The 27,147-nt window shown below is 35.8% G+C and overlaps 2 protein-coding genes across 7 annotated transcripts in view; one reads left to right on the top strand and one right to left on the bottom strand.

The window, feature by feature from the left end:
• SMC4 (structural maintenance of chromosomes 4) overlaps window positions 1-10,346 on the bottom strand; it is a 32,328-nt gene extending 21,982 nt beyond the window's left edge. The window contains exons 1-5 of one of the 2 annotated variants that reach the window (XM_039857632.1): window positions 10,113-10,230; window positions 8,857-9,000; window positions 7,856-8,034; window positions 7,210-7,401; window positions 5,519-5,695 (exon numbers count right to left, since the gene is read on the bottom strand). In XM_039857632.1, the coding sequence (XP_039713566.1) occupies window positions 5,519-5,695; window positions 7,210-7,401; window positions 7,856-8,034; window positions 8,857-8,995 (687 nt within the window). In that variant the 5' untranslated portion in view covers window positions 8,996-9,000; window positions 10,113-10,230. Of the gene's footprint in view, window positions 1-5,518; window positions 5,696-7,209; window positions 7,402-7,855; window positions 8,035-8,856; window positions 9,001-10,112; window positions 10,231-10,325 lie in introns of those variants that run through there. The other variant, XM_039857633.1, reaches the window with a different exon arrangement.
• A 228-nt stretch (window positions 10,347-10,574) lies between these two features.
• The window catches only part of IFT80 (intraflagellar transport 80), a 96,334-nt gene continuing 79,761 nt past the window's right edge, over window positions 10,575-27,147 (top strand). For 2 of the 5 annotated variants that reach the window (XM_039857634.1, XM_039857637.1), the window contains exons 1-3: window positions 10,575-10,740; window positions 22,234-22,317; window positions 24,800-25,021. In XM_039857634.1, coding sequence (XP_039713568.1) covers window positions 22,281-22,317; window positions 24,800-25,021 — 259 coding nt within the window. In that variant the 5' untranslated portion in view covers window positions 10,575-10,740; window positions 22,234-22,280. Of the gene's footprint in view, window positions 10,825-17,037; window positions 17,122-22,233; window positions 22,318-24,799; window positions 25,022-27,147 lie in introns of all 5 variants that reach the window. The other 3 variants (XM_039857636.1, XM_039857635.1, XM_039857638.1) reach the window with 3 other exon arrangements.

Here is a 27,147-nt window from a genome sequence, read left to right on the forward strand (position 1 = left end):
TTATCAACTTTTAATAACATAATTAGAGTTCCTATTCTAAAAAAAAAAAAAAAAAAAAATTTTCAAAAAGATTCCTTAATGGTAATACTGTGGTAGGAATCCTGTCTCAATGATGTGGTTAGTATTATTACTTTATAAAAAACTTGGTGTTATGAGTTGCTCAACAAGTGCTGGACTTCATAAGGATGTTTCAAACTTAATGTTCTAACTTTCTAAAAGCAAGACCATTAAAATGGAAAAGGAAATTACTTATTTCTCACAGTAATTATAGAAGAATTCAACTGACTTAAAACTGAAGATCCTGATACATGACACCAAAAAACTTTTATTTGCAATCATTAATATAAAACTGAACATAATTAAAATCTTAGATTAACATTATATATTTGTATTTATGCAGTTTAATTACAGAGAAAAGAAATCCACAATCAGTAACCTTCAGGGCTGACTGCTAGGCAGCCATTTAGTTTGATGGTGGAGAAAATTTTGTACAAACATGTTCAGGCAAAATGGTACTACTCTGCTTCACAGAAGTAGCCTGCTTGTACTCTGTACTATTACAACAGAAGCAAAGGGACAGGGAAGTAGGAAAAAAAGAATCCTTATTTCAACATAGAAAAAAAGAAAAAAAAAAATCAAGAAAAAAATTTACACCTTAAAAAGAACATAGTATTTCTCAATTTAAATATTTAAAATATTTATGAACAAACCCTAAAAATTTGGGATAAAACTTGCTAATGACAGTGTCATGTTTACCAAAAGCCTCAACATAATTATAAAAAGTAAAAAATTTAAAGCTAAAACATCTCATTCTTGAATCTACTTACTCAAAGGCATATGTTTTAATATTTTTGCACATCATCGCATTTTCTACTTTGACAACTAACAGCACATGATTATCAAATACAAAGTGAAATCCAAAAAGCCTGTTTTCTGTGACCTTCAGTATGTATTAGTGTTTTAACTAAGTTAGTGTTTAAATATGTACATATTTATATGATTTTATTCTGCTTTCAATGATCAGTTCTTTACAAATATTTGCAGCAACAGTTTAAGTTGTAGCTGGGATTTAAGCCTGGAAGAATGTCCAAAGAATTGGATTACAACATGACAAACTCCAGCCACTGAAGGAGCCAAGAGTCTTATTCAAAGTTTTCTTCTAGGCAGGGTTTATCAAATGGCGACATTATTGACATTTTGGGCCGAATATTTTTTGTTGGGAGCTATGCTGGGCACCTGAAGTGTTTAATAGCATTTCTGACCTCTAGCCCCTAGATGACAGTAGTATCTCCCCTCACCCAACTGTAGTAACTCAAACTGTCTCCAAACAATTCTAAATGTCCTAGGGGTGGGGATACAAAGAATCACTGATCTAGAGGTTGTACTTGTTTAAATCTTTTGGGTTAATGTTTATAATTCCAATAACAAATATAGTAACTGACACCTGATATTCTAATATACTACCTAATTTAATTTGAATATTTAAACACTTAAGGTACCACACTTTTCCTGGCCAAATTATTTATTAAAGAAAGGGAATATTGCTATTAAGAGACTACCTAGCTTTGGGTATAGTGGTTACTTGCTTTTCCTCCTCCTACCTCTCTCCAAAATGAAGGATATACAGCTATAATTTCTTTTCATTCAAACAGGTTGCCCAGTAGAAAACAAATATAAAAGTGAAAGGACATTTATGAATCAAAATAGTTCCACCTTGAGTCCCATTAACAGTTTTAGATTATTATATGGCATTTGTGGGTTTTTCGTTGTTGTTGTTTGTTTTACTAGTTATTATCACATTAGCACTATTGAATCAAAAGCCTATCAGAACATTTAGGCTTCTGCTTGTCACTTAACCATTAGGACGGCTGTGGTATTCCAACGACAACCTGGGCCCTCGCCTGTGGCTCTGTTTCTTCATGTCTTTTGCCTGCCTTTACCACCCGTTTCTACTTTCTTTTTTTTTCCATTTTGTGCCATTTCATATTTAATCTGTGGGTTGTTATCCTAGAGGACCGCATCTTATTTTTCAGACATCTTACCTGTCCTATGGGAAATTATAAAATACAGTTTTAATTTAGGGCAATAAGATCAATACATTTCAGAGATAATTTTAAAGCATCTTATCAGAGACATTAAACAACTATGGAAAGGTATCAACTAGGTTTTTAAGAGAAACAAAGAAAGAGCAAACATACGCCAAGAGAATATTTATAATACCAAGGGCTTAAATTTTAACTTACTGAAGTGGGTGCCAAACCAGGATATTGTAATTCAGCTATATCATTCTTTGATAATAAGTTACAGGAATAAAACTTAAATTCTAAGAGGAATTATGATGCTCTTAATCCTTACACAAGTGGAATCAAATTTTAGCAAGCATGAACTCCAGGAACTCAAGTACATAGCTATAATAAAACTTTTCCCACTAATAAGGCCTAAAGGATTAAGATAAATATGGGTGTTTGCATCAAAATTAAATAGTCCAGAATTACTGAGCTTTTAATTTTTATTTTGTCTTAATCTCTTTATTTTCTCCATTTCACTGTACTGTAAATTATCTTTTACCTTCTAATTTTAAATTTTATTATAATTTGCTCTTTGTAAGCTACTAGTGGCCAAGAAACCAAATCACCAAGGTTAGTAGTTGATTCATCACATACTTATTCTTACAGGCTAAAAGACTAGAACTCAAATAGTTTGTATATCAGCAAGGCTTGGAAGTATATTGGAAAGAAAATGGAAGAGATAGATAGGTAACAACTCAGACCTAAGTTAATCTACGCTCCAAATTATTAAACAGTAAGAAAAAAAATCTTGGTTCTTGTTTTAAATTTAAATTTTATAATATTAAGATAGCGTATAAAGTTAAAAACTTTGAAAAAAAAAAACACCCCTAAGACAGCAATCATTAATGTGACTTTGAACTATAATAAAAGCATTAAGGGTTATCATTCTTCTGACTTGGAATGGAGCAAATGCATCCAAACTGACTAAACCTAATTTATAAGTCATAGTTACCATGAAATGTTTTACAGAGCTAATAAAACCCTACTTGTTTACACCAATGTTATCGTAATGGGACTAACACTCCCAAATCAGGTACATATAAATGAAGAAATACACAAACATTGAAGTACAATGGGTCAATTATATTCTAACACTTTTTGAAATCATGTATAAATACCACTAAGGACAAGAACAGGGTTTAACCACCTTTGAATCACTTAAAGCATCTTAGCATAGTACCTCATTAGGTACTCATCTGAGTGGTCAATGATGAAATTGCTTACTGTAAGAACCTACTAAAACAATATAAACTGTGTAAAAATTTTACCCTTATGGACTTTAATTACCACATAGCTCTGGCCAGTCTACCTATATATTTTAATCAAAGTAATTACTTATGTCTTGGATGGTGATATTATGTCTCCAAGTTCCCAGCCTTCCAAATCACAGCTAGTTTTAAGATAAACATTATTCAGAGGGAGAGAAGGTAAAACTGCTTTCTTACTTACCTTCAAATGCTTTAAGACTCTAGTGCAGGAGTCTAAGATTTAGATAAGAAACTACATAAAAATCACTGCCACTTTCCTTCAAACTTTTAAATGGGGTATTAGTTCTACCTAGTCCAATCTCTCTTTCTTCTTCCTAACACTAAAGTTTCTAAGGTTCTTGTCTGTAAATTTAATCAAGTGGAATTGAATCTGTTAACTTGGAAAGTTTACCTTGGTATTAAAAATGTTTAAAACAATCTGTTTAGATGACACTGACATTGAGATTAACAAAAGATTGAGAAGACAAAAGATTGAGATTATTATGAGGACAAAAGGTTAAGCATCCTAGATACTTCAGAAACACATATTTAATGTAAAGTTGACAATTTAAAAATTATTTACTTTTTTGTGAAGCTGTTACTTTATTTAGCTTCCTTTATTACTTACTGAATTGGAAAGAGAGGCTGCACCAAGGGAAAATTACCCTTACAAGGGTTAAAATGCGGCCTCCACTTTATTTTGATGTCTTTACACATGTGTAAAATTTTGATTATTCTAGGATAATAAATAGCAAATAATAAACAAAAAATAAGACACAAGTATAGGTTCTTGCAAAAACAATATCATTATCAAATTTAGTATTGTAAAGGGACATAATTTTTTATCCATAATTAACCAAACCAAATTCTAGAACATAAAATCCATGAAAGTTAAATTTGCTTTAAAAAAACTCACGAAGCTTTAATTCCACATTTGTATAAATTCAAATTTTATTTAAAATTATAACTACAGCTGATTTCCAAATATTTTTAAATAAGTTTGGGTTAGAGAAGTATTTCAAATGTAACAAAAGACATGTCATTTCAAAATGATATTGATTTACCTTGTACATATACTATGTGTCAAAGTAGTATTTTCTTTTTAAAAAAGTTGAAGAACGAAGACAAAAACGGGGCTAACATTTTATAAGTTTGTTATTTGCAAACAGTCATCTTAACAAAACTTTTAGTATCAAATCAAAATTACCAACTTAGTGTAAAATCAGTAGGACCAGACACTAAAGAATATTAGCTGCTATTTCTACATCCCAATATAGTTATGCTTTTATTATTATACTTAGTGAATCTGGACAGGACACAGGAAAAGACAGCCTCAAATCAAAAAAGAATTTTAATATGTCTGACAAAGCCATGTTTTATACTAAAAGCTTTTTTGAAAGATAGCAGAGAAGAAAAGATAAAGGATTTTTCTTACCAAGCAATGCTGGTAGAATACATCCTTACTCAAATAAAAGAATACAGGGATTCTAATAAACATCAACTTAACACCAGGGACTTAATTTTATACTCCTTTAAAAAGACTTTAAGAGTTGTAATACTTAAAAATGAAATATCCGAGTTACTTTCTGATCTTCCAATAGTAGTTCAAGTAGGCCATTCTAACCAAAACAAAAACCAACTTGAGTAAGCTTTTAGTTAACCATTTTAAGTGTTAAAAAAAGATTAAGTTAACCTAGGTGGCTCAGGTAAATCTGGCAAATTACAAGTGCAAGTCTTCATTTTTTTTTTTTTGCTATATATTAGATGAGAATAATGAAAGTAAAATAAAAGGACTATTAAGAGATTCTGAATCTCATTTCAAAAGCTATCTTAAAGGGAAATACAAACAAATGATAGTTGCTATATCCCTGTCACACTAAAGCAGCACAATAATATTGGTGTTTAATATTTATTTCACTACGCCAATATTTACGTGCTGCTAGAGCGGAACAAGTATGTCAGTCCATCCAAACATTAAATGAGCATCTGATGATGAAAACATAGTTATGAACGAATTTCCTTAAATTTCTAGAGCAGCAAATAATGATTCGCATCGACTGTAGTATGTAAACCATGATGTGCTGCTACAGTACTTTAAGGCCTCAAAAATACAGGATCCATCCAAAAAGGGGACACCCCCTAAACTTTATTGAAAAAAAGTAACAAGTATAAGAGAACCTCTGAAGTCTTTAATAAACCTACCTGTAAGATTAAAAATCGATTATGGTCCAAGTCAATTCCATGGCTTCGAAGAAGATTTCCAACATCCTTAAATGTTGTCTTCTTCCCACTTATGTGATAGACAGAAGTATTATCTCTGTAAGCCGTTCTGGATACATAGAAGTTACTGTTAGGAATGACTTCATAATCGTCCCCTTCCTTTTTTGAGGAAAACAAAACCAGAAAACAACTGTTGGTATTAAGTTACATACAGGTCTGCTCCAAATTTTATTCACTTCATATTGAAACTAATTCTATGGATTAAAAAGTCCAATTGAACATGCACATAAACGGGCAATAGTTCTCAGAAATAACCATCTTAGCAAAGAATATTTTTCAAAGTTGTTTGAGCCCTTCCTCACAGATTACAAAAACCAAAAAGCCAAACCAAACGCAAAATAACGCCCCCCCAATCTCCAAACAAGCCTAAAAACAAATGTTTTTGTTTTTGAATCCCACCACATCCAAAACAAACTCACCCAAATTATTAAATCATGTTGACAGATTAAATTACTAGACCATTTAAAAAAGCTGCAAGAGATGATTCAACAAAAAAGGCAGGCAGGCACTAATAAAGTGATATGGCTTTGTTTTTTTCCTTTTTTTTTTGGGGAAGGAAGGGAGTAAAGAATATGCCATTAATTGAAGGTAAAAAGAATTGTAAAGAATTGACAACTATATCCCCCACATTTAAAAAAAAATTTAAAAATATAAGCAAAGTACAAATCTACTTTATTAAAACTCACTTCCCCTTAAAAGCTGTGTCATTTTGAAATTATGGCTTTTAAAATTTACATGAGTCAAAAGTAATTAATAGGCAATGGAATCAAATCTGACTTACTGGCTATCTATCTTCCAATCCGAATTGCACACTAAGAAAAGCACTTAAGAAACAAAATTGAAATAGATGCCACTGTGTAGATTTAAAGTCCATTATATTTAAAAAAAAAAAAAAAAGTTAAAATTTAGAAGCCAAGTCACATCCCTGTTTCATTATGTAATTACTTTGCTATATGTTTTAGGTTTCAGCCAGTCATTTTTGAGCCATGAATTTCCAAAGTTAATTATTAATCAGAAGAGGAAAAACCTATACCAACAAAACCGGATAAATAATCTAAATAGACATTTTACCTATAATTGTCTCCATTTTTAGAAAATAGATATGTTGGCTTGACCCCTCACATTTTAAAAGGTTAGTTCAAACTAAGGCAAAGCTCTTTCATATCAGATATTCAGGACTACTAACATTAAACTTAATGTGAACTGAAATGATGGAGATAGTAAAATTAGTCAACTGTTACATTTTCAAGTTTAGGTAATTTACCCAAAGGCAATAAAAATATAACTTCAAAAATGAACCAAAAATTTATAGTAAAAGAATGTCTTCTTGGCATGCAGGATACTAAAATGTTTACTGTTTTATTTCAAAAAGGTAAGCACTTCTTTGAGCTATTTATTTCCCTGGCTGAAAATTTTAATATTTTAAGTTCAATAGCCACCACCACTACTCTTCGAAAAAAAAATATGGTCATGGAGATAATGAAACCTATATTTGTTATGCTTTCACCATATACCAATTTTTAAAAGCCCAAAACAACAAAATGTGCAATTTACTTAAATTCTTTGTGTTCCTTACTTGAAGTTGCAAATAACTAAATATCAAAGTCCCTTACCTTATCAATTATCTTTTGAAAATGAACTTCTACCGTACAACTCTGAATATCCTTGTGTTCATCAGAATTGTGTATTAGTACCGAGAGTTTTTTAGATCGTATTTTTTGTGCTCGATAGCCAAACACAAAAAGCATAGAGTCAATAACATTGGATTTGCCACTGCCATTTGGCCCAATGATACAGGAAAAGCGCTGCATAAAAAGAAGAGAAAAAAAAATTAAAGTGAAGTTTAAAAGGTCAAGCTGATTTTAATTTAAACAGCTTGATTTTTCTATTTGCAGCAAATCTACAAGTATTTAAGTTTTCTTTGCTACAAAAGAACACTTTTCTTACTCCACCATCACAAGCTTCAGCACCTTAAATAAAACCATATTCTAATCCTAACTCAGACATTTTATAAAATTCATTGTTAACACTGAGACAATACTCCCTTCAAACAAAAAAAACTCACCAATTCTATTCAGTGAGCAAAACTTTACAAGAGCTAAGAGATACCAAAGATAATCAGATTAAACAAAAGCTAATTTGTTAAAAGCAGGAGGAAACATACCGTATGCATCAATCAGGACAAGTATAATAGTTACAAAACTAAAACATCTAGTAATACTCATTATCTTTCAATAGTTATTTTAAATGGTCAAATACCTTATGAAAAGGTCCCAGAATTTTTTCCCCAGCATAGGATTTGAAGTTCTGGTTTACAATATGAGTTATCATAAGTCGAGGAGCTCCAGCTTCATTGGTCATTGCTGGGGGCGGGGGAGGAGGGATGTTATTCAAAATCTCTTCTAAACTTCTATTATCAATTTCCTCACTTGGAGTCTCTAAGCCAGTCAAAGGAAGGAAAGAAAAGGCAACGGGGAAAAAAAACTGCATTAGTGCAATTAGTTCTGAGAACTAGTGCCTGCTAATCTCTGGAGAGATGTTTTTCATCCTGGTTTTACAAAAAAAGAAATTCTTGAAAGAAATGTCACCAGTCACAAAATTCTATAGAAACGTACCTCTCAGGATTCACTACATCATAAAGCAAATCTGGGAAAACCACAAGTTGATTTCCTGCTCCCCGCCTAAACAGGTGGTTAAATCCTAAAGTGTAGATTCAACTCTCTCCGTATTTTTGAGCACCTGGAACCTTAAGTTTGGACATTCCTGAGCTCCAGCGACACTGTCACAGGGATTTCATAATGTCATCCAATTACTGTGCTCACAACTGTTACGGTGGTTACATTACCATCTTCTCTTTAATCGCAATTTAAGACCAAGGAAGTGAGGTTCGGGTCAAGCAACTTTTTCATCATATTAACATACAGTCATGCTGATTCTGTCTGAAAAAAGTCCACTGGCTACAAGCTGACCGCGCCGATTTCAGCGGACATACAAGGCCACAAACAAATTCACAACTGAAGCAATTTACTTCCCCCCATCCCCTCTAGCACCGTTACAACAAAACTGCACCAAGAGTCTAATTTCTGAAAATCGCCAAACTGCTTTCTTGAGCTGATCTACCGGAACGACACGCGACTTTCAGACAAGCCAACAACGCAGCCCCTCTCGCTCGCGCCAAATACCAGCCAATCCCAGGTTGGACGCGGACCCACCCAGGCCCCCCAGCTCGCTTTCCTGCAGGGTATCGGTGGGCTACTCACCTGCCGTAGCAGGGGCCGGGCTCCTAGAGCGGCCGGGCGGTGGCTCTGACTCCGCGTCGCTGCTGGTGCTGTCCGGGGACTGCGGCGGCCCTTCCTCTCTGCGCCGGGCGGTGGAGGGCTGGGTGCCTTTACGGGGCATGGTCGCTGAGGCCGGGTGAGAGCCGGGAGTTAAGTCAGCCTGCGGGCCGCACGGCCGCGCAGGTACGTTTCCCACTGGCTCCCGCGGCAGGATCGGCTCAGCCTACACCCCCGCTCCACTCGAGGGGAAAACCCCGACCACTTGTTTCTAAAAAGCCTGTTTTTGAAACCCCGCTCAACGCTAGCAGGCCCTCGGGAAAGACACAAAAAACCCAAGTGCACAGGAGGCCCGGGATTCGTTTTCTTAAGTCCTAAGCAAGTAGGAAACCTAGACGTGCCTGGGAACCAAGCAACGATAGAGGTAACTTACTTAGGTTTCTATATTTTAATGCCTGGCCCCCGTTGCCCACAGTATCAGTGCATATGAATATTCATATATAATTTCTAAACGAAGCAATTTCCACACACCGGGATTTATTGACACTCCCACGTTCTGGTGGCTAAGGATGCCAGTGCACAGGCTTAAGAGTTCATATTAGCTTTAGGTTTGAGGAGCCATCAGCTCTTCCTAGAGCATCACCCTAAGGGGGTGACTCGCCGCCCTTTCCTCGCCATTTAGCTCTTGGGGTCGTTGACGGCTTGGGGGCTTCGAGGTCTCTCTATAGCCCGGATGGGACCAGCGGCCGGAGGCTGGGGTCGACCACTGGCGACTTCCAAATCGGGCGCCGGCGGCGCCTGCTCCGGTTCAATTATCTTGGGGTGACCGGGGTTTGCCTCTCCAGAGCCCGAAGCGGAATCCAGTTAGATAGTGAAATATAAGAGGTCACCAGTATGGGCTAAGACCCGGTAATTAGTCCCTTGCGAGAAGGCATGAGGAGACGCCCTTTCCCCGACAGACACAAGGATTTCTGAGATCCGCGAGGCTTAGAGCTCCCCCCACCCCCAACTCCGAGCGACACTTAAGTAGCTCAGAGAAGTGGCGCCCGGGAGAAGCGCGCGGGAGTCCCGACTGCCGGGGAGCGGCCAAGGGGGGAGGGGTGACAGCAAGAGAAATCTCCCGGCGACAGCCTCAGCCCAGACTTCGGCTGCTCCAGCTCAAGGCCTCTACTTTCCGAGCGCCCGCGGACGGGGTAGGAAGTGAGAGTGTGACAACTTGGTCAGGAAAAGATGTACTTTACCTGCGGGACAGTCCACTCAGACCAAGGCTGGAAACAGTTGAACAGCCCCCCCGATCCTACCGGTGTTTCGGCTCCGGGTCCTTCACTCGAAAATGGCGCCTAAAATACAAACTCGAACGGAAATTCGTTACAAATGCGCGCAATGCTTTCTGGGAACCACTAATTTTTAAAAAAAAGTGCGGCGATTATTACCGCCATCTTATGGTCGCTTACACGCATGCGCGAGTTCAGATGGGTGGGGAATCCAGGAGGCAAGGGTCGTTTCTACTAAGTGAAAAAGAAGAGCGAAACGATGTTTCCCCGGGGGCTTACAGCAACAGCACTCTTATAAAAATATTAAAAAAAGACAACCTGTCGAGTTTTGATAAAGGAAAAAAAATAAGAGGGGATCCGCCCACAGCTGGAGGAGGGGCTCAGTTGTCCGATAACGCCCCTTAAAGAGAGGGCGGGCTCTCTCAGGGGCGGGATCTCAGGCCCTCTCGGTTGACGCGCGGCGGGGAAGTATCGCGGGAAGGGAGAGTGAGCGTAGTTCTTAGAAGTCACTATGGTGACGGCGAGGTCGAGAGCCTTCTTGGTAACTGGTCCCAGATCTGTGAGTGCAATCGCTACCTCTTTCCTGGAACGTAAGGTAAATCTCTTCACCTCTGGACGTGGTGAAGAAAGGGTTTGGAAATTGTGGCCATCACCGGATCCTACTTTTCCTGCTTTGAGGGTGTGTGCGGCGTGGAGCATCAGTTATTTTTCGTCTCCCTGGGGGCAGTGGGGCTCTGGACGTAGCTTTTGAGATGCGAAGGAAGAAACCCTGAGTTTGGAGGGGGTTGAGGGACAACAAGAAGAGAAAACCTGGATTGGTGAATGATCGTGTAGTGCACACGTGAATAGCAAAATAATGATTTCGAGTTATTGGTGTTAGGTCGTTAATGTCACTAGTGAAAGGGCGTTTTGGGCTTTTGAAATCATTTGATGAAAGACTCCGTCATGAAAGCAACGATTTGCCGATGCCACTAGTTATCTTTATGAGAAAATTATCGATCAGCAAATATTTCTGAAGTAGTTTTTGTATACATTGCACTGTGCAAGACATAATCAGGATTACTAAGAAAGTATTCCTGTTCCCAGAGAATTTAGTTATGTTAGTTGGTTTTTAACCTAGAGTCTGGATCTGGTGGTTGGTGATTGTGCTTCAGAGGCGTTCATAACCACCTTCCCCTGAAATTGCATACAAAATTCTGTGTTTGTGCATTTTACTGGGGAGTTAGTTTTCTCAGAACTTTGTTCAGATTCTCAAACGTGGTCCTATTCCCCGGCAATGTCAACCATTGGTTGATTAGACTACCTCCAGTAAGTATTTATTCAGCAAACCTTATGTATTTGACATTGAGAACAGGGAGCCTTCCTCCCCACCTTTAAATTTTGCATACTTAGGGCCGGCATACTAAAGCATCAAGAAATATGCTTTATGAATTTGTATCGTCAGTCTAAGATTTATGACTGTTGCCTTGAGGAACATAAAATCAGGTTTAGTATCTCAAAAAGGGGTGTGGACACTCACTACAAATTTAACAATCTGGTGAGCTTGGGACACTTGTGTGGTTTGAATAAGCATTGACTTGATATTCTAATATACTTTTATATTTGAAGTTAAAAAAGAATTATTGTTTTCACAAGACAAACGATAGACAACAAAGCTCAAGGTAAAGAAAACCGGCTAGTAGGCATACTAAGAATTGTAGGGATTTTCTTTGAGAGCTTCTGGAATCTTTTGGATTTTCGAAGTTTCTAAAACACTGCAAAAGCTGAATTGGTAAGATATCAACCATGAAAAAGCAAAGCCTAGACCAAATTGAGTGGTCTATATAGAGGACAGAGCACAATGTGGTAGAAAAATGTAACAGATAACAATACCAAATCCCATCATTTGTTTAGCTATATGTGTGGATAATTTACTCAATTTATCAATCTCTCTGAGAGTATTTATTTCTAAAACCAGCATATAATACCTATCATAGGATTGTTTATGCTTGTTCGTCTAGCACACATGCTGTAAGCATTTGATATTGTGCTAAGGATGTATTATGGGATGTCAAGTTAGAAGGTTAGCTTATGAAGTGTCTTGAAAACCAGGTCATGGATTTTAGATATGATATGGAGGAAACATGTATTAGAAAAATTTTTCACTAAGGAATGACTTGGTAAAAAAACAAAACAAAACAACAGTAGTTTTGTGGGATGTGTTAAAGGCAGAAGAGACTGAGATCAGGCATAGCTTTCTTAGATTATTACTGTACAGTCTTCCATGTGGGAGGTGAGAAGTGCCTACACAGTAGAGTGGAAAAAATCCCAACGGGAAGGAAATAAGATCTATAGATTTTATGGATTCTCATGTACAAAGTTAAGAGTATAAATTCTTAAAGTCATATACTATTATTTGTGAATCTTTGAATTTGTCTTCTAAGGTGGTCACATTTCATAAAGTCTGAAATTAGGTTTGTGGGTAAATGTCTAACAATATTAATCAAGTTTGTAATTGTAAATATTTGAATTAATTAGATCTTAACTAATACATAAAAATGAATAAATAACCATGAATTTATGTGATGTATAAGTACTTAGAGAATATTGTTCAAGATTAATAACTTGGATACAGACACAGGACAGATAGTAATGAATATCTCTCTTGATAATATAATCTCCCTACTATGTTAACTTTGTTGAAACTCTCATCTAATTAAATGCAGAAAAAATAGGAAGTGAGGAAGCAGAACAGTTTTGAGGGGAAGGACCATTTTGAAAGATGGGTTTGTTTTTATTCATGTTTGTTGGGATTATGGAATGATATCCAATGAGCAGTAGTTGTAGAAAATATGGCTCAGGAGAGAAAATAGGATGAGATCATGTTATAAGAATAGTTGGAACACTAAAAATAGATTAGGTTTTTGAGGTTTGAGTAAAGAAAGGATAGCACCAGGAAATGTTCATTCTTTGAATCTAGGAAGAAGAAATAATTATAGTAATGTCTCAGGTAGGCCTCTCTAGATTACAAGTGACAGAAAACCCAATCCAAATTATCTTGATTAAAAAAAAAGGCTCCCATAACCAAAAAATTAGGTGAGTGTAACTGGATTCCATGTGCAAGCGCAGAAACCAGGATTTGGTTTCTTTCTTTGCTCCATTTTACATATCATTGTTTTGGCATTATTCTCAGGCTCACATAGTATCTTCAGGCACCTTAAGGCTCTCTCCCTGCTGTGGTAAGACAGCTATAGTAACTTAAGCCTTAAATCTTCTAAAATTAAAGACTGGGGGTAAGGAGAGTTTTTCTTCCCCATCGTTTATTTAAATAAAAGTTCTGGGCCATTCGTGAAACAGTCTTTGCGCAAATGAAATGGAATGCTCTAATTAGCTTAAGTCTGGGTCTCATGCCCCCTGTTCAAGCCACATGGGCTAAGAGTAAGGAAGTTGGTATTCCAAGGAGAAATTCTTTGTAGCCAGGAAAAGAGTGAATGTATGCAGGGTGACAAAAACACCAATTTGCACTACAAATAGGTAACAATGATCAAGTTCTTACTATTTTTCAGCACTCTACTGGACATTTACATACTTTATCTCATTTAATTACCAAAATCCAACTGCGAAGTAGATATTAGCCACGTTTTAAATAAGGAAGAAAAAGTACAATATGTAGACGATCACTAGAAGGGGGTCAAGTGCAGTAGATACTGCAAAGAGAATGAGAATAGTGATCTTATGGGAAGTAACATTAAGCGATTTCAAAAAATGAGGAAACGCATAAAAAAGAAAAAATTGGGACATAATCCTATTGCTCATATAATCATATATTAAATACATAAATGTACAGATAAAATACTATGAACACGATAAAAGCTTCCAACAGTGCAGAAATGTATAATATGAGAATTAAAAGTTTCCTTTTTTATCCTAGTGCTCCTACCCTCACACAGGTCTCCATTAAGTGCCTTGCACATCTTCCCACAAAAACGTTTTAGTAATCAATAGCTTAAATATATATCCCTTTTTATTTATACAAAAGGGATTGAGTTATATATTTCTGTGTACCTTTTGTCATTTAACAGACATTGTTCTATGTCAATACATATATATTCATCTCACTTTTTAATAATTGTACAGCACTAGTAATCAGTTGAGTGTGATTTTTTTTATGCTAGTTGATGAATTAAAAGGATGAATTAAAGATGACTACTTATTTTTAAATTTGTGGATCACATGATTTTATTGGCTAGAATAATAATAAACACCCTACATTTATTGATTAGGACACCCTACAAAAGGATTACAAATATAGCCAATAAAATAATATTAACATATGGTTGGCAAGGTCTAGCTATAATGATAGCAATGATAGCTAGAATTGCAAGGAAATGTAAAAATCACAGCATATACCTACACTTTAGCAAATACATATGGGAATTGAAGTGGGGTGGCAGTTGGAGGTCTTTTGTAATTGAACTATATAACCATTTGCAAACCTGTTTCCTTTGCTTGTTATGTTTTTGAATTTGTACCTGGAAATGGTGAGCCTGCCTCTCTCTTCCCTGCTGTACAAGAGACCTCGGCTCTTTCTGCAAATGGTTCTTTGATGGGACCAATCTGAATAAAAGGTCTGCTTCTCTCTCCCTCTTTTCTCTTCTGGAGAAGAGACACAGGAGTCTGATCGGAGTTATCAATTTAGAAGACTTGATAAAAATTGCATTTTTGAAAATAGGACCTTGGGTAGTCATAAGCAAACCATTAATTTCAACTATTGATATCAACACCCAAGGGTTAGCCAATATGGAAATGACCTAAAAAGTACTTGGTATTAATGTGCTTATGCTCTAGCTCTTGCATTTTTTATCTATCCTTCACAGTCTTGTTCACTACTGAGGCTTTTCTGCTACCTCTTATCTATAGGTGCATTCTTGTTGACAAATCACATCTTCCTTCTTTCCTGGCTAAAATTTTTCTCCTTAGTGCTTCTACCTCTCAGCTTTATTTCTTAAATCTAATTCTTCTTCTTTTTCTTTTTTTTTGAACCATCTTAACCATTTATAAGTGGACTGTTTAGTGGCATTAACCACATTCACATTGTGCTACTATCACCTCCATCCATCCATAGAATCCAGTAGCTTCTGACTCAAAATATGGCACAAATGTTTCACGTTGGTAGAGCCTAGATTATTTGCCTGTGTCCTCACTGGAAGGAAGGCTAGAGAGGAAAATAATTTGTTTTTTTATAATGAGAAGAAGGACTCATAAGGTAGGGAATTCCTCAAATGTAGAAAAGGTAGTCAGAGGTATTAGTGGGTGGGGAGCAAAAAAATAAATGACCGTGACCACCAATTTACCTGCCCTTCAGAAATGTATGGGAGTATATGTTTCTCTGTATGCCAGCACTGGGTTCTAGGTATTTTGCATTTGGCCATTCTAATGACAGAAAAATGGTATTTGTTTTAATTTTAATTTTTTAAATTATAATTGAGGCTGCTCATTGTTTCGTGTTTTTGATTGCCTGCTGACCATTTGTATTGATGTTTCTGTGAACTGTCCATCTATGTGTTTACAAATATAAGTACCCTATTATCAGTGCCCTTGACCAAATGACTTAATAGGGAGACCATGCTGTCTTAGTATCTGTTTCTATAGTATTGCCATTCTATCCCTGTCCCTCAGTTTCTTATCCTTTGCCCCTCAAACATACAGAGATCTACCCAAGTTCAAAAGACCTTCACAGCTACTATTCTATTTGTTCCTTTAATCTTTACATTTATATATCTTTATATATGTATGCTTATATACTTTTAACTTTTGCACTTGTGAGCTATGCCTAATTACTCCATTTTTTTCCCATTTTCCCATTTGTTCATTGGACAAATATTTATTGAGCACTTACTGTATGTAAGGATGATTCTAGTTGCTGGGGATATGGATATGAACAAAATAGACAAAAATTCCTGCATTCACGGAGCTTACATTTTAGAAAGGGGCAACATTAAGTAAAATGTATAATATGACAGAAGGCTTAAATAGGGTATACAGGGAAGAGTTTACTGAGCAGGTGATTTTGTACAAAGATATAAAAGAGAGAAAAGTAGTAATCCATGCAGCTATCTGGGGGCAGGGATTCCTGGCAGAGAATACAGGTACAAAGGCCCTGAGGCAGGAACATGCTTAGTATGTTAGAAGAAAAACATAGAGGCTAGTGTGGCTGAAGCAGTATGAATGAAAAAAGAGAGAAAACAGGAGATGAGGTCAGAGAAATAATGGATGTATTAGGGCTGTCCAGAGAAAGAAGAGTTCAGGTGTAGTCTTGAGTTCAAAGGCTGGAAACTCAGGCAAAATTTCTGTGTTTCAGTCTGGAAGCAGAATTTTTTCTTCATTGGGAAACCTTGGTCTTTGCTCTTAAGGCCTTCAACTGACTAGATGAGGTCCACCCACATACAGCGTAATCTGCTTTAAAGTCAACTGATTTTTCAATGTGAATCACCTCTAAAAATACATTTACAGCAACATTTAGACTAGCGTTTGCCTCAATAACTGGGCACCATCATGTAGCCAAGTTGACACATAAAATTAACCATCACAATAGGAGTCCAGATAATATAAGCTTTGAACACCATTGTAAGAACTTTGTTATAACTTTGGGATAGGAAGCCAGTGGAGAAGAGCCATGATCTATTTTAAAATAGTCACTTTGGTTGCCGTGGTGAGCATAGATTGTAGAGAGATTAGAATGCCAATTAGGAGGCTATTGTACTTCAGGTCAACAGATGAGGGCATCACGGAGTCATAGCAAGTTAATGGATGATAGCACCTTGGACTGGGATCACAGCAGTCAGAGTGGTGAAAATCAGATATTTTGAAAGTAGAGTGTTACAGGTTTTGTTTTTTTATGAATTGGTTTGAGATGTGAGAGAGGAGCCAGCAATGATGATTCCAAAGCTTCTGGCCCATGCAACTGGAAGAATGGAACTGCCATTTACTGAGATAGGTAAGGCTATGAGAGCAACATAGTTGGTGGAAAGATCGTGGGTTTGATTTGAATCTTAAGTTTGGGATGTCTGTGAGACATTCAAATAGAATCATCAAATAGATGTAAAAGTCTGGGGTGTTCAGTAGAGAGGTTTGAACCGGAGATATGAAATTGGGAGTTGTTACTATGTAGTCAATACATTTAAATCTATATTAAGTCATGAAACTGGGTGAGATCACCATGACAGTGAGTATAGATACAGAAGACTTACAAGGACATCTCATAGTTTAAGTTGGGGGAAATTAGGAGAAAAAGTTGCGGGTAATTATTCCCTCTACAATTCTATGACTCCTTTCCCTTTCTGAATTGCCTATTGAAGTAAATCTTAACACTCATCTGGATTGAAAAGGAATCCCACAGAGCTCCACATGCTCCTAGCAAGATTGCCCCTTCCTCCCTTATAAAACTCTTACACCAACACTACAAACTACCTAAGAGGCCAATTCCAGGAAGAAGGCCACAATATTAATTGATCATCCACCTTCCCTTATGATGGAATTGGTTATTTCATCATACCGTATACCCTCATTTACCTCAGTCTTCACATTCAGCACTCTTAATTCCCTACGTTAGTTAGTTCATTAGTAGGTTTAGCTCTTGATGACAGTAACTTAAACATGATAAAACTTTATTCTCTCTCACTTAAAAGTCTGAATAGGTAATACAGGACTGATGTGACTCTCCACAAGGCCAAGGGTCTTGGTTCCTTCTGTCTTGTTACCATGTTATACAAGGTCTGGATGGCATGGCATGGAGAATGTTGCTCTTATTTTCTAAGCTTTTCTTCTCCAATTATGCTGTGATTTATATAACTTGTAAAAGAGGTAGTAAAATGGCTTCCTTAAAAAATAAATGAAGTAACTCCTTTACTTTTCATATTGCCACTGTGGGTGCATTTCTTTTGGGCAGTGTTATCTGCCCCCAAAAGAATGTAAATCCCAGATTGAGTCACTAGGTTGATGGTGTCGTAATATCCCCATGTAGGTTTCAGAATTGTTAATGCCCACACCTAGTTTCAAGGGCAGCTAGGAAACATAGTCTTTATTCTAGGTGGCCTGGTGTGCAGCAAAAATTTAGATTCTTCTACCATATAAGTAGGGATGAATGAGTATTGGAGGAGAGTCAACTGTTTCGACCATTTTCCACCATCTGTCCCAAACTCCTTTCTAAATCCTATCGCTCTACCTTTTGGAATTCAGTGTGTCATTGGCCAAATCTGTGTCCTCAGCCTTTACTCCGAATGATTTCTTTACTTTCGTAGTCTAACTTAAATCTGGTGTTTTTCTAAGGAAACCGCTTTCCCCACGGCCCTCTCAAGTGGAAACTGTTTTGCCTCCCAGATGCTCATGTGTCAAAGAGCCTTGTTTCTCATCAGGTATTTAGACAGTTGATTTTTTCCTCTTCCTCTCCAAAATCCCTATTCTCTTTGAAACAAGTCCTACAAGATTAAACCATTCTCTATCCTGGCTTTTTGCAGTCATCTGCAGATCTCTTTGCCACGTCTCCTTACTCAATGAATATTTTACCACCTGGCTAAACTATCTCTATCTCCACCACTATTCCTCTCATTATTCTCAGTGATTTAATATCCACAATCAATCCATTCCATTTCTGGCCTCTCAGTTCCTTGACCTCAGCCACCCACTTTTCAGTCTTAACCTACTTCATCATTACCAATACCTACCTATACTCTTCTGAAATCTGTGTTAAGTATCTGGTCGTCCGTGTAGCTCCAATTGTTTCTCATTTCTTCCTGTAGAACCTTAATGCAGACAATTCTTCTGACTTCAGTAGGACTTCTAGGCCACTGAAGCTATCACCTTTTCATGTAGCTGGGTAAACTCATCTTATCCATGGCTTTGATCTTTGTGCTGACAACTTTCAGACTGATATTGAAATCTCCAGCTCCTACCTCTCCCTTGACTCCAGACTTATATATCCAGTTTCTCCTTGAATTCTCCATTTGAATGTCTAATAGGCACCTTACCTTTAACATACCCAAATCGGAATTTTTGATATTATCCCTTCCAACCTGTTCCTTCCTCAGTCTTCCTTATCTCAGTAAATGGCAACTATTCTACCTGTTGAAACTTCAGGGTTATTATTTTTTGTTCCTCTTTCTCTTAAACCCAATTCATCAACAAACCCTATGGAATCTTATTTCAAAATATATTCAGAATATGACCACTTCATATTATTTGTACCACTACTGCCTTCTTCATCCACAGCACTTTCATCTCTTTTCTGGATTATTGAAACCCTGACTGGCCTGCTTGCTTCCAGTCTTGTTCATCCCTGCTCTGTTTTTTTTATTTTTTCATGCCATCCCTACCGACACTTTAAAAATGTAAGTCAGATCATATCACCCTGTTTTTCATAACCCTCCCTCATTCAGAAGAGAAACTGAAGCTTTTATTGTGGTTTTTCAAACCCTTACACGATCTGTATCCCTCTTCTTCTCCCTCAGTTTCCTGCCACTCCCTTCACTCACTCTGTATTATCCATACTGGCCTTCTTGATCTGACTTAGCCTTAAATGTATTACTGGCTGTTGTATTTAGAAGAGTTTGAAGGGGTAAGTGTAGGAGCAGGAAGATCAGTTCTGGGGGTACTGTAATAATCAAGGCACGGGATGATCATGGCATTGAACTATGATGTAGGTGCTGAGAAGTGGCCAGATTTGGAGTATATTTTGTAGTTGGAGTCAGGGTTTACTGAGCACATTTTTTTCCTCTTAAGACCCATGAATATTGGTGCACACTAGACCAAAGACAACCTGTAAATGATTTTTGGTAGCAAAGGCATAGTTGCTCCCATGTTCTCCCTCTCAAGTTTGAAATAGTTATCTATACTCTAAAACTTTCTTTCTTTTTATTATCTCTTCTCCCTCCCCCCAATACCACTAGTCAGTTCCTTGGTGACCAGTGCCTTTGGGCAGATAAAAAGACCTCAGTGCAGCCCCTAGGCCGCTTTGTACTTCCCTGAATTGGCTATGTTTTTTTGTTTGTTTTTGTTTTTCTTTTTTTTTTAAATTAAAAAAAACGCCTACAGTGCCTGGTATTCCAAGGTGGACTCCCATCCAAGTACTAACCAGGCTTGACCCTGCTTAGCTTCAGAGATCAGACAAGGTTGGGCATGTTCAGGGTGGCATGGCCATAGACCAAATTGGCTATGTTCTAATACTACTTTTCTATTATTCCTTTATTAAGTCTCACTTTGGAGTGCCCATATCCTTCACGCATATGATCTCAGCTAAATAGAGGATGTAATGGGAAGATCTTTCTGAGCAAAGGAGAATCTTCCCGGTGTTAGAATGCCACCCTCCTCTTTCTCTGATTCCTTGGCACCATGTTTCTAAATGGTTGCAGATTCCTTTCTCATAAAGGACATACTGCTTTTACTGTTTACATAGGATTATGATTTCTTTTGGCGAGAAATTATTCCTGATTATTATGAATTTCAACAGTTTGAGGTATTTTGATCTAAGATATATCATGCCTTTGTCAAAGATCTTTTATGTTTCTGATTGTAATTACATATTTTATATATATTTTCTTGTCATTTGTATTGTTGGTCATTTCCTGAAACAATTTATCTGTCTTTATTCTTTTAAAATCCTTATAAGCTGATGAATTTGAATTACTGTGAAAAAGTAGAATTTTGTAAATGTGTTTACTTCCCTCCCCACCCTGCCACCCCTGCTCCTCCCCCGCCCCCCGCCCATTGTAAGAAGTCTGATGGAAGGGAGGAGGGAATTTTGAAAAAAATGTTGAAATTCGTGAGGACTAAAGAGTGAGTCTGTGAAGTGTGCCAGGGAGAGATTGTATTCTTGCTCTGGCAGCTATACATAGTTTCATACTTTTGTTTGTTTGTTTCTTCCTAAATGTTTTAATTTTCATTTATTTATTTTTATTAAATTTATTGGGGTGACCTTGGTTAATAATACAGTTTCATACTCTTGACATTGAACAGGTATCTTCCTATGTGAACTGGAAAAGACAGAAGGCGTCTCACCCTAGTTGTATATTGGCTGATCATAAAACTTCAGATTATTTTTGTGGTTTTTAACAACTTTTTTCTCCCAGTTTAACACATTTATGAGTAGAGTAAGTGAAAAAGGTGCTTTGAAATACAGACCTGTATTTAACACTTTGCTGATCTAAAAGTCTTCCTGGATTCAGAGGATGAGAATTATCTACGAGAGGCCTACTGAATTCTTATCTATGCTCAGCACCTCTTTGATGTAGTTTGTAATTTTCTACTTGGTGAAGAGGATTTTGTTCTTTTAATTACACTTTCATTTCATTTACTTTTTTCCTTTGAGGTTAGTGACATTACTCAGAAAGAATCCCGTAACTATAAATTGGACTCAGACCATTTAGCATTTTCTTGATTTGTATCTTTTGATGACATGGTTATTTGGAGGAGTATTGCTCTTCTTTTTCCAAATTTTTATTTGGCAACTATATTATTATTTTTATATAAATTTTATAAGGGATTTATTACCTCTGCTGTACATAATTGACTTGTTTTTTCACATCATGTCCATGGCAACCATAACTGTTGGGACAGTTTATCTACCTCCAATAGAATGTAAACCTCAGATTCGAACCACTAGATTCATGATGTTATAGTATTTCCATGTGGGTTCCAAAATTAAAGGCCTTGAAATACCTTAGCCTTTGATCAGACCCTAGGAATTTATTCTAATGTATATCCATTCAATAGGACCAACATTGATCTGCCATTGAGGGGTTCCTAGTTTATAGAATCTTTTGGTTTGGCCTCAGGATAACCTTTGGAAATTATTTACCTGACCACATTTAGTGGTGTTCTGCACTTGTAGGACTGTTTCAGACAGGGAGTAGAGGACCTCTGGAGTCCAACCCAAGGCCGCCAATCACCTATTGGCAGGATTAGCACACTGTCTAGTTTTCTTCCTCTTTCCATGTATTTGATACCAGCAGGATTGAAGGTGTTTCAGTGTCCTTGGGGTGCTAAGATGTTTTGTTTGCTTTTATTTTTTTGTGTACATGTGTTTGTTTTTAATGCAGATTTTATATTTTTACAGTGAATACAATCAAGTAGCATTTTAAAATTTTGCTGCAAAGTGGAAATATGAGACTGAAGATATCTCTTTTAAAAGAACCAAAGCATATCCTTTTAATTCTTACAGACCTTATTGCGATCATCTTACTAGAGTATTGTTAAAAGTGTTCTATTTTGTATTCTACTTGGAAATAGATTTTTTTTTCATTACTTTAATGGTAGTTTAGCCTAGTTGTTTTTGAAATATTTGAGATCATGTGTTGTAGGTAATTCTCCAAAGCAAACTATTTGCTCTCAATCTTACTTTCAAATCCTTATTGACATTTTTTTACTTAAGTACTGTGCTTAAGTACATAAAAAACAGTTTTTGTTTAGTCTAGTAGGATCTTAAAGAGAAACTTTTTCAGCCAAATAATTTCTTTGCTAGTGTGATCTAGTATGTTTTTTTATGAGTTCTGCTCTAGTTCTTCTAGTTCTACTCTCAATAAAGTAGAGGACAAGTTGGGGAAATCTGAGCAGTCGGATCTTTATTATTTCATGAAGGAAGATAGCAATTATAAATATTTTCTCAAATGCATGACCCTATATTTTGTCAGCAAGAATTCCCAATTATGTGTCAGGAAGATATGGTAGGCCTCTCTACCTTCATTCTTAGTTATTTAGACTAGTGCTTCTAAAATTATCATGTGCAGACTTTATTACAGGTCTCTGAAGGGATAAGTAAAAATTGAAGGTAAGAGGTAAAAATTTTTTGTAGCAATTTGACATTGTCACAACATCTAAATATAAGGTCATTTTTCTAGTAATTCATTTTTATTTTGTCTCATAAAATTTTGATCTGTGACAGATTTGAAATCAAGAGAATTGTGGTCTTTCATCAGAGATAGAAAAGCACCAATTTAGACATTTGTTCAAACTTTTTGAATTTATACTATCTTATTTTACCTTTTTGAGTGAAGATATAATTCCTCTTATTTCTACTTAAATCATTTTTACTCTCTTTTCAAAGTGTGCCTTCAAGAGTTCATGCCGTATGTAATATTCATGCCATTTACCAGATTTTGGCTATGTCCATTGTCTGCTTTTACCTTTCTTTTCAAGCTGAAGAATAACAGTCTAATAACAGTTTTTTAAGATGATTAATCTGGTAGTCCTCTCATTTCTCTCAAAATTTTGGTTGACCTATTAGTTCGAAGATCTGTTATACATGTCTGATGTATACTTAAAATTAATATAAGGAAAAGCTTAATGTTTTATGTTTTTTTTGGTGTGTCTGTGTGTGTGTATTTTCTCCCTTTCTAGGTTTTACTTAACATTCTCCCTTTCTAAACGTTTTACCTAACATTGTTTAGGCTATAGAAATTATATTGGAACGATTTTTTCACTAATGGTGTAGTGATACTCAGATCCTTTTGTTTAGAATATATTTTGAGTTCTGAGTATAATGTAGTACCACTTTGTTATCTATTTATTGTAAGGCTCTTACAATCTTCCTATAATTTCTTTTTTACTTTTTTGGTTATTTGCTTAATCTATCATATTTTGAACTATTACAAAAATCTTAAAACATTCCAGAATAATTATGGCACACTGTCTCTTTTTCCTTGGTGTTTATTCAGTGCTCTGATAAGCCAATAAAAAGCACTGATGAGAAGAGGAGGAAATAAAAGGATTATATAATAACTACAAGAGAACAAACAACTCAAATAGGAATGATCTAGTAATATAGAGATCCAGATATAACCAAGAGAAAGGGTCACTTGTAAACGACAAACTGAAATGCCTTCTCTAGAAATGTAATTCTGCTAGGTTAAGCTGCTTCTGGTGAAGTGAGTGCTACATGAGCCTTGAACGCCTCAGTTTATAGAAATCCTTCTGATAAATCAGAGACCAAAAAATAGGTTAAATAAAGTGAGAATTTTAGGGTTCATATCTCATCCAGCACTATGCATTTTATAGGTGCAGTAAATTGTAATTGAACTATTTCCTGAATTTAATGTCAATAAGTTTTGTAAGATTTTCATTTCAACTGTTAAGCTGTAGGTTTTTTCCTAGGCAAATTGTTATTATAATGTGTAATTTAAGCAGATATTTTACTGTTTGATTTCAGTCTTCCTTTAACACTTGATTTTTAAAGACTTATCAAAATAATACATACTATTCTAATAACTTTGATACAGATATATGTAAATTTAAAAAGTATAGTTCCCTTTTCTCCTAACCTATCCCTTAATAGTTTAGTGTAGATCCTTTCATGCCTTTTGATCTGTTAGATGTCTTTGTGTTTCTTTTGACCTTGTAGAATATTTTGTAACACAATTTTAAAATTTTCATTCATTAAATCTTTTTTTCCCTCTTTTGGTATTTGGATTTCTTATCTTGCTTTCCATTCTTACAACTCTTTTGATGTTTATTTCCTTTTAAATAGAAAAAATATGAAAGTCATAAAATGAAAAATACATTTAGAAGACTGAAATGTTTGCCCTTATTATACACTCGTTTTATAATCTGCATCTGAAAATTATTTTATTTTTTAAGATTTAAGACTTTTATATGTTATATGTTATGTCTCTTTAACATGGTGACACATCAAGAATTAGTAAGCTGTGTGGGCTGGACTACTGCTGAAGAACTGTATTCATGTAGTGATGATCACCAAATAGTGAAGTGGAACTTGTTAACCAGTGAAACAAGTCAAATTGTAAAGCTTCCTGATGATATTTACCCAATAGATCTTCACTGGTTTCCGAAAAGTTTAGGCATAAAGAAACAAACTCAAGCAGAAAGCTTTGTCCTCACAAGCTCTGATGGTAAGTTTTTAATGTTATATGCTCATCTGTGTATTTAAAAGACATAATATATTAATATGACTTATGCTTTGAGTTGTTTTTCAAAACTGATATTTGTGCATCTGCATACTTTCATACATTTTGTTCATTTTCTGTGTAGTCAGCTGGTTTGTGAGTAGGCGATAAAACTTGTCATGGCAGAAAGTGAATAAAACTGGTGTATACTGAGATTGAATCTGAACCTTTGGCTTTACTTTCTCTGTGCTCTCTTACTAGTTGTTAAACTGTTACCAGTTTTGGTTCTAATTTCTTCAAATTTAACTTTATGACATAGCTACACTAAAAATGAACACAACACATACTCATTTAGTAAGCTATCTATTTAAATATAGTCTATTTTCTAGTGTATGTCAATTTCTACTTACAGAGTTGGAGATTTATTATTGGGGAGTAAAAAGCATGATTTTTCTATTTTTAAGGGAATGTTTTAATTTTCTTAGAAATAATTTGAACTATTTTTGTCTCAATTACATTTTATTTACTATGTCAAGAGTACTTCATCCAAAGTAAAAGAAATTTACTTGGCTAACACTTAGGCACAGATGGAGCTTTTTGGTTCACCTGTTTTCAGGTAACAGATCTTCAAGCACAGCTGCATTAGGCCCTTGTTCTCACCATCCCTTGGATCGGCTCTCCCTATACGTTGAGCATGACAGCTAGCATCTCATTCTACTAGAAAAAAAAGGTCAGCATAGAGAGTGCATCTTCTTCAATATCTCTTGCAGGCAAGCTGCAGAGGGTCCTGGAAGAGCTTGGGTCACTTGTCCATCACTGAGTGAATCATTTTAGTTAAGAGAATGAGACATAAGGGAATGGGACATTGATTGAGCAAAGCAGGCCTCAGGCCACTGTGGAAAGGGAAAGAGAAGAGGGCTCTTTGTAAGTAGAACAGGGAGCGGATGTTATGGCAATCACATCAGATTCCGTATCTTTTACTGACAGAACTCATGGTAGTTTTTTTTTTTAACTTTATTTTTCTGAACTTTGATTAAATGAGATATTTGTGAAAATACTTGCTGTAATGCCTGCGCTTGGAAGATTGACAGCTAGAAATTTAGTTTACCTCAGATGATAAAATGAAAGGTTGACTTAAAAAGAAAAAAAAAAACACTTTTAATTTTGATATACTTTCACATTTACAGAAAAGTTGCAAGAATTGTAAAAATAACTCCTGCATATCCTTTATCCAAGTTCACTAATTGTTAACATTTTGTCCCATGTTCTTTATCATTGGCTCTCTTCTCTCTCTCTTTCTCTCTCTATCTCTTTCTCTCTCTTTCTCCCTCTTCCTCCCTCCCCGCCCCCCAGGACTCACTCTTTTTTCTGAAACACTTGAGAATAACTTACAGACATGCCCCTTTAACCATAAATACTTCAGTGTATTTCCTAAGAATAAGGATTTTTCTGTTACATAACCTCAATATATTTATCAAAATCAGGAAATTTAACATTGATATAATACTATTACCTAATTTACAATTCATATTAAAATTTTAACAATTGTCTTAATAATGTTTTATAGAAATTTGTTTTTTCCTGGAACAGAATAATACATTGCTTTCATCATATCTCTCTAGCATCCTTTAATCTGGAGCAACTCCTCAGTCTTTTTATAATCTTGACAGTTTTGAAGACTACAGCCCTGTTATTTGTATAGAAAGTTCCTCAATTTGTTTTTGTTGGATGATTAGATTCAGTGTACACATTTTTAGCATCAATACTTAGGGCATCAGATTGGGAGATTCATGCATTATGCTGGTTTGAACCATTATTAGTGATGTTAAGTTTGAATACTTTAGAAAATTGTGTTCACTAAATTAATTTACTATAAAGTTACTGTTTTTCCCTTTTCATAAATAATTTGTGAAAGAATACTTTCACACTATGTAAAATATTCTCCCCAAACTTCTTCCCACTATCTTAGCATCTATTGATAATTCTTGGCTAAATCATTTATTACTAAGATAGTGATTTTTTTTTTTTAAACTCTATAATTCCTTCCATACTGGTTAGTTGATATTCTACTGCAAGTAAGAGCCTCCTGTTTCCAGCCCATTTATTTATTTCTTTACTTATGTCATTTAGAC

The sequence above is a fragment of the Pteropus medius genome, unplaced genomic scaffold (genome assembly GCF_902729225.1).
Source record: "Pteropus medius unplaced genomic scaffold, Ma_sr-lr_union100, whole genome shotgun sequence".
Taxonomy (NCBI): domain Eukaryota; kingdom Metazoa; phylum Chordata; class Mammalia; order Chiroptera; family Pteropodidae; genus Pteropus; species Pteropus medius.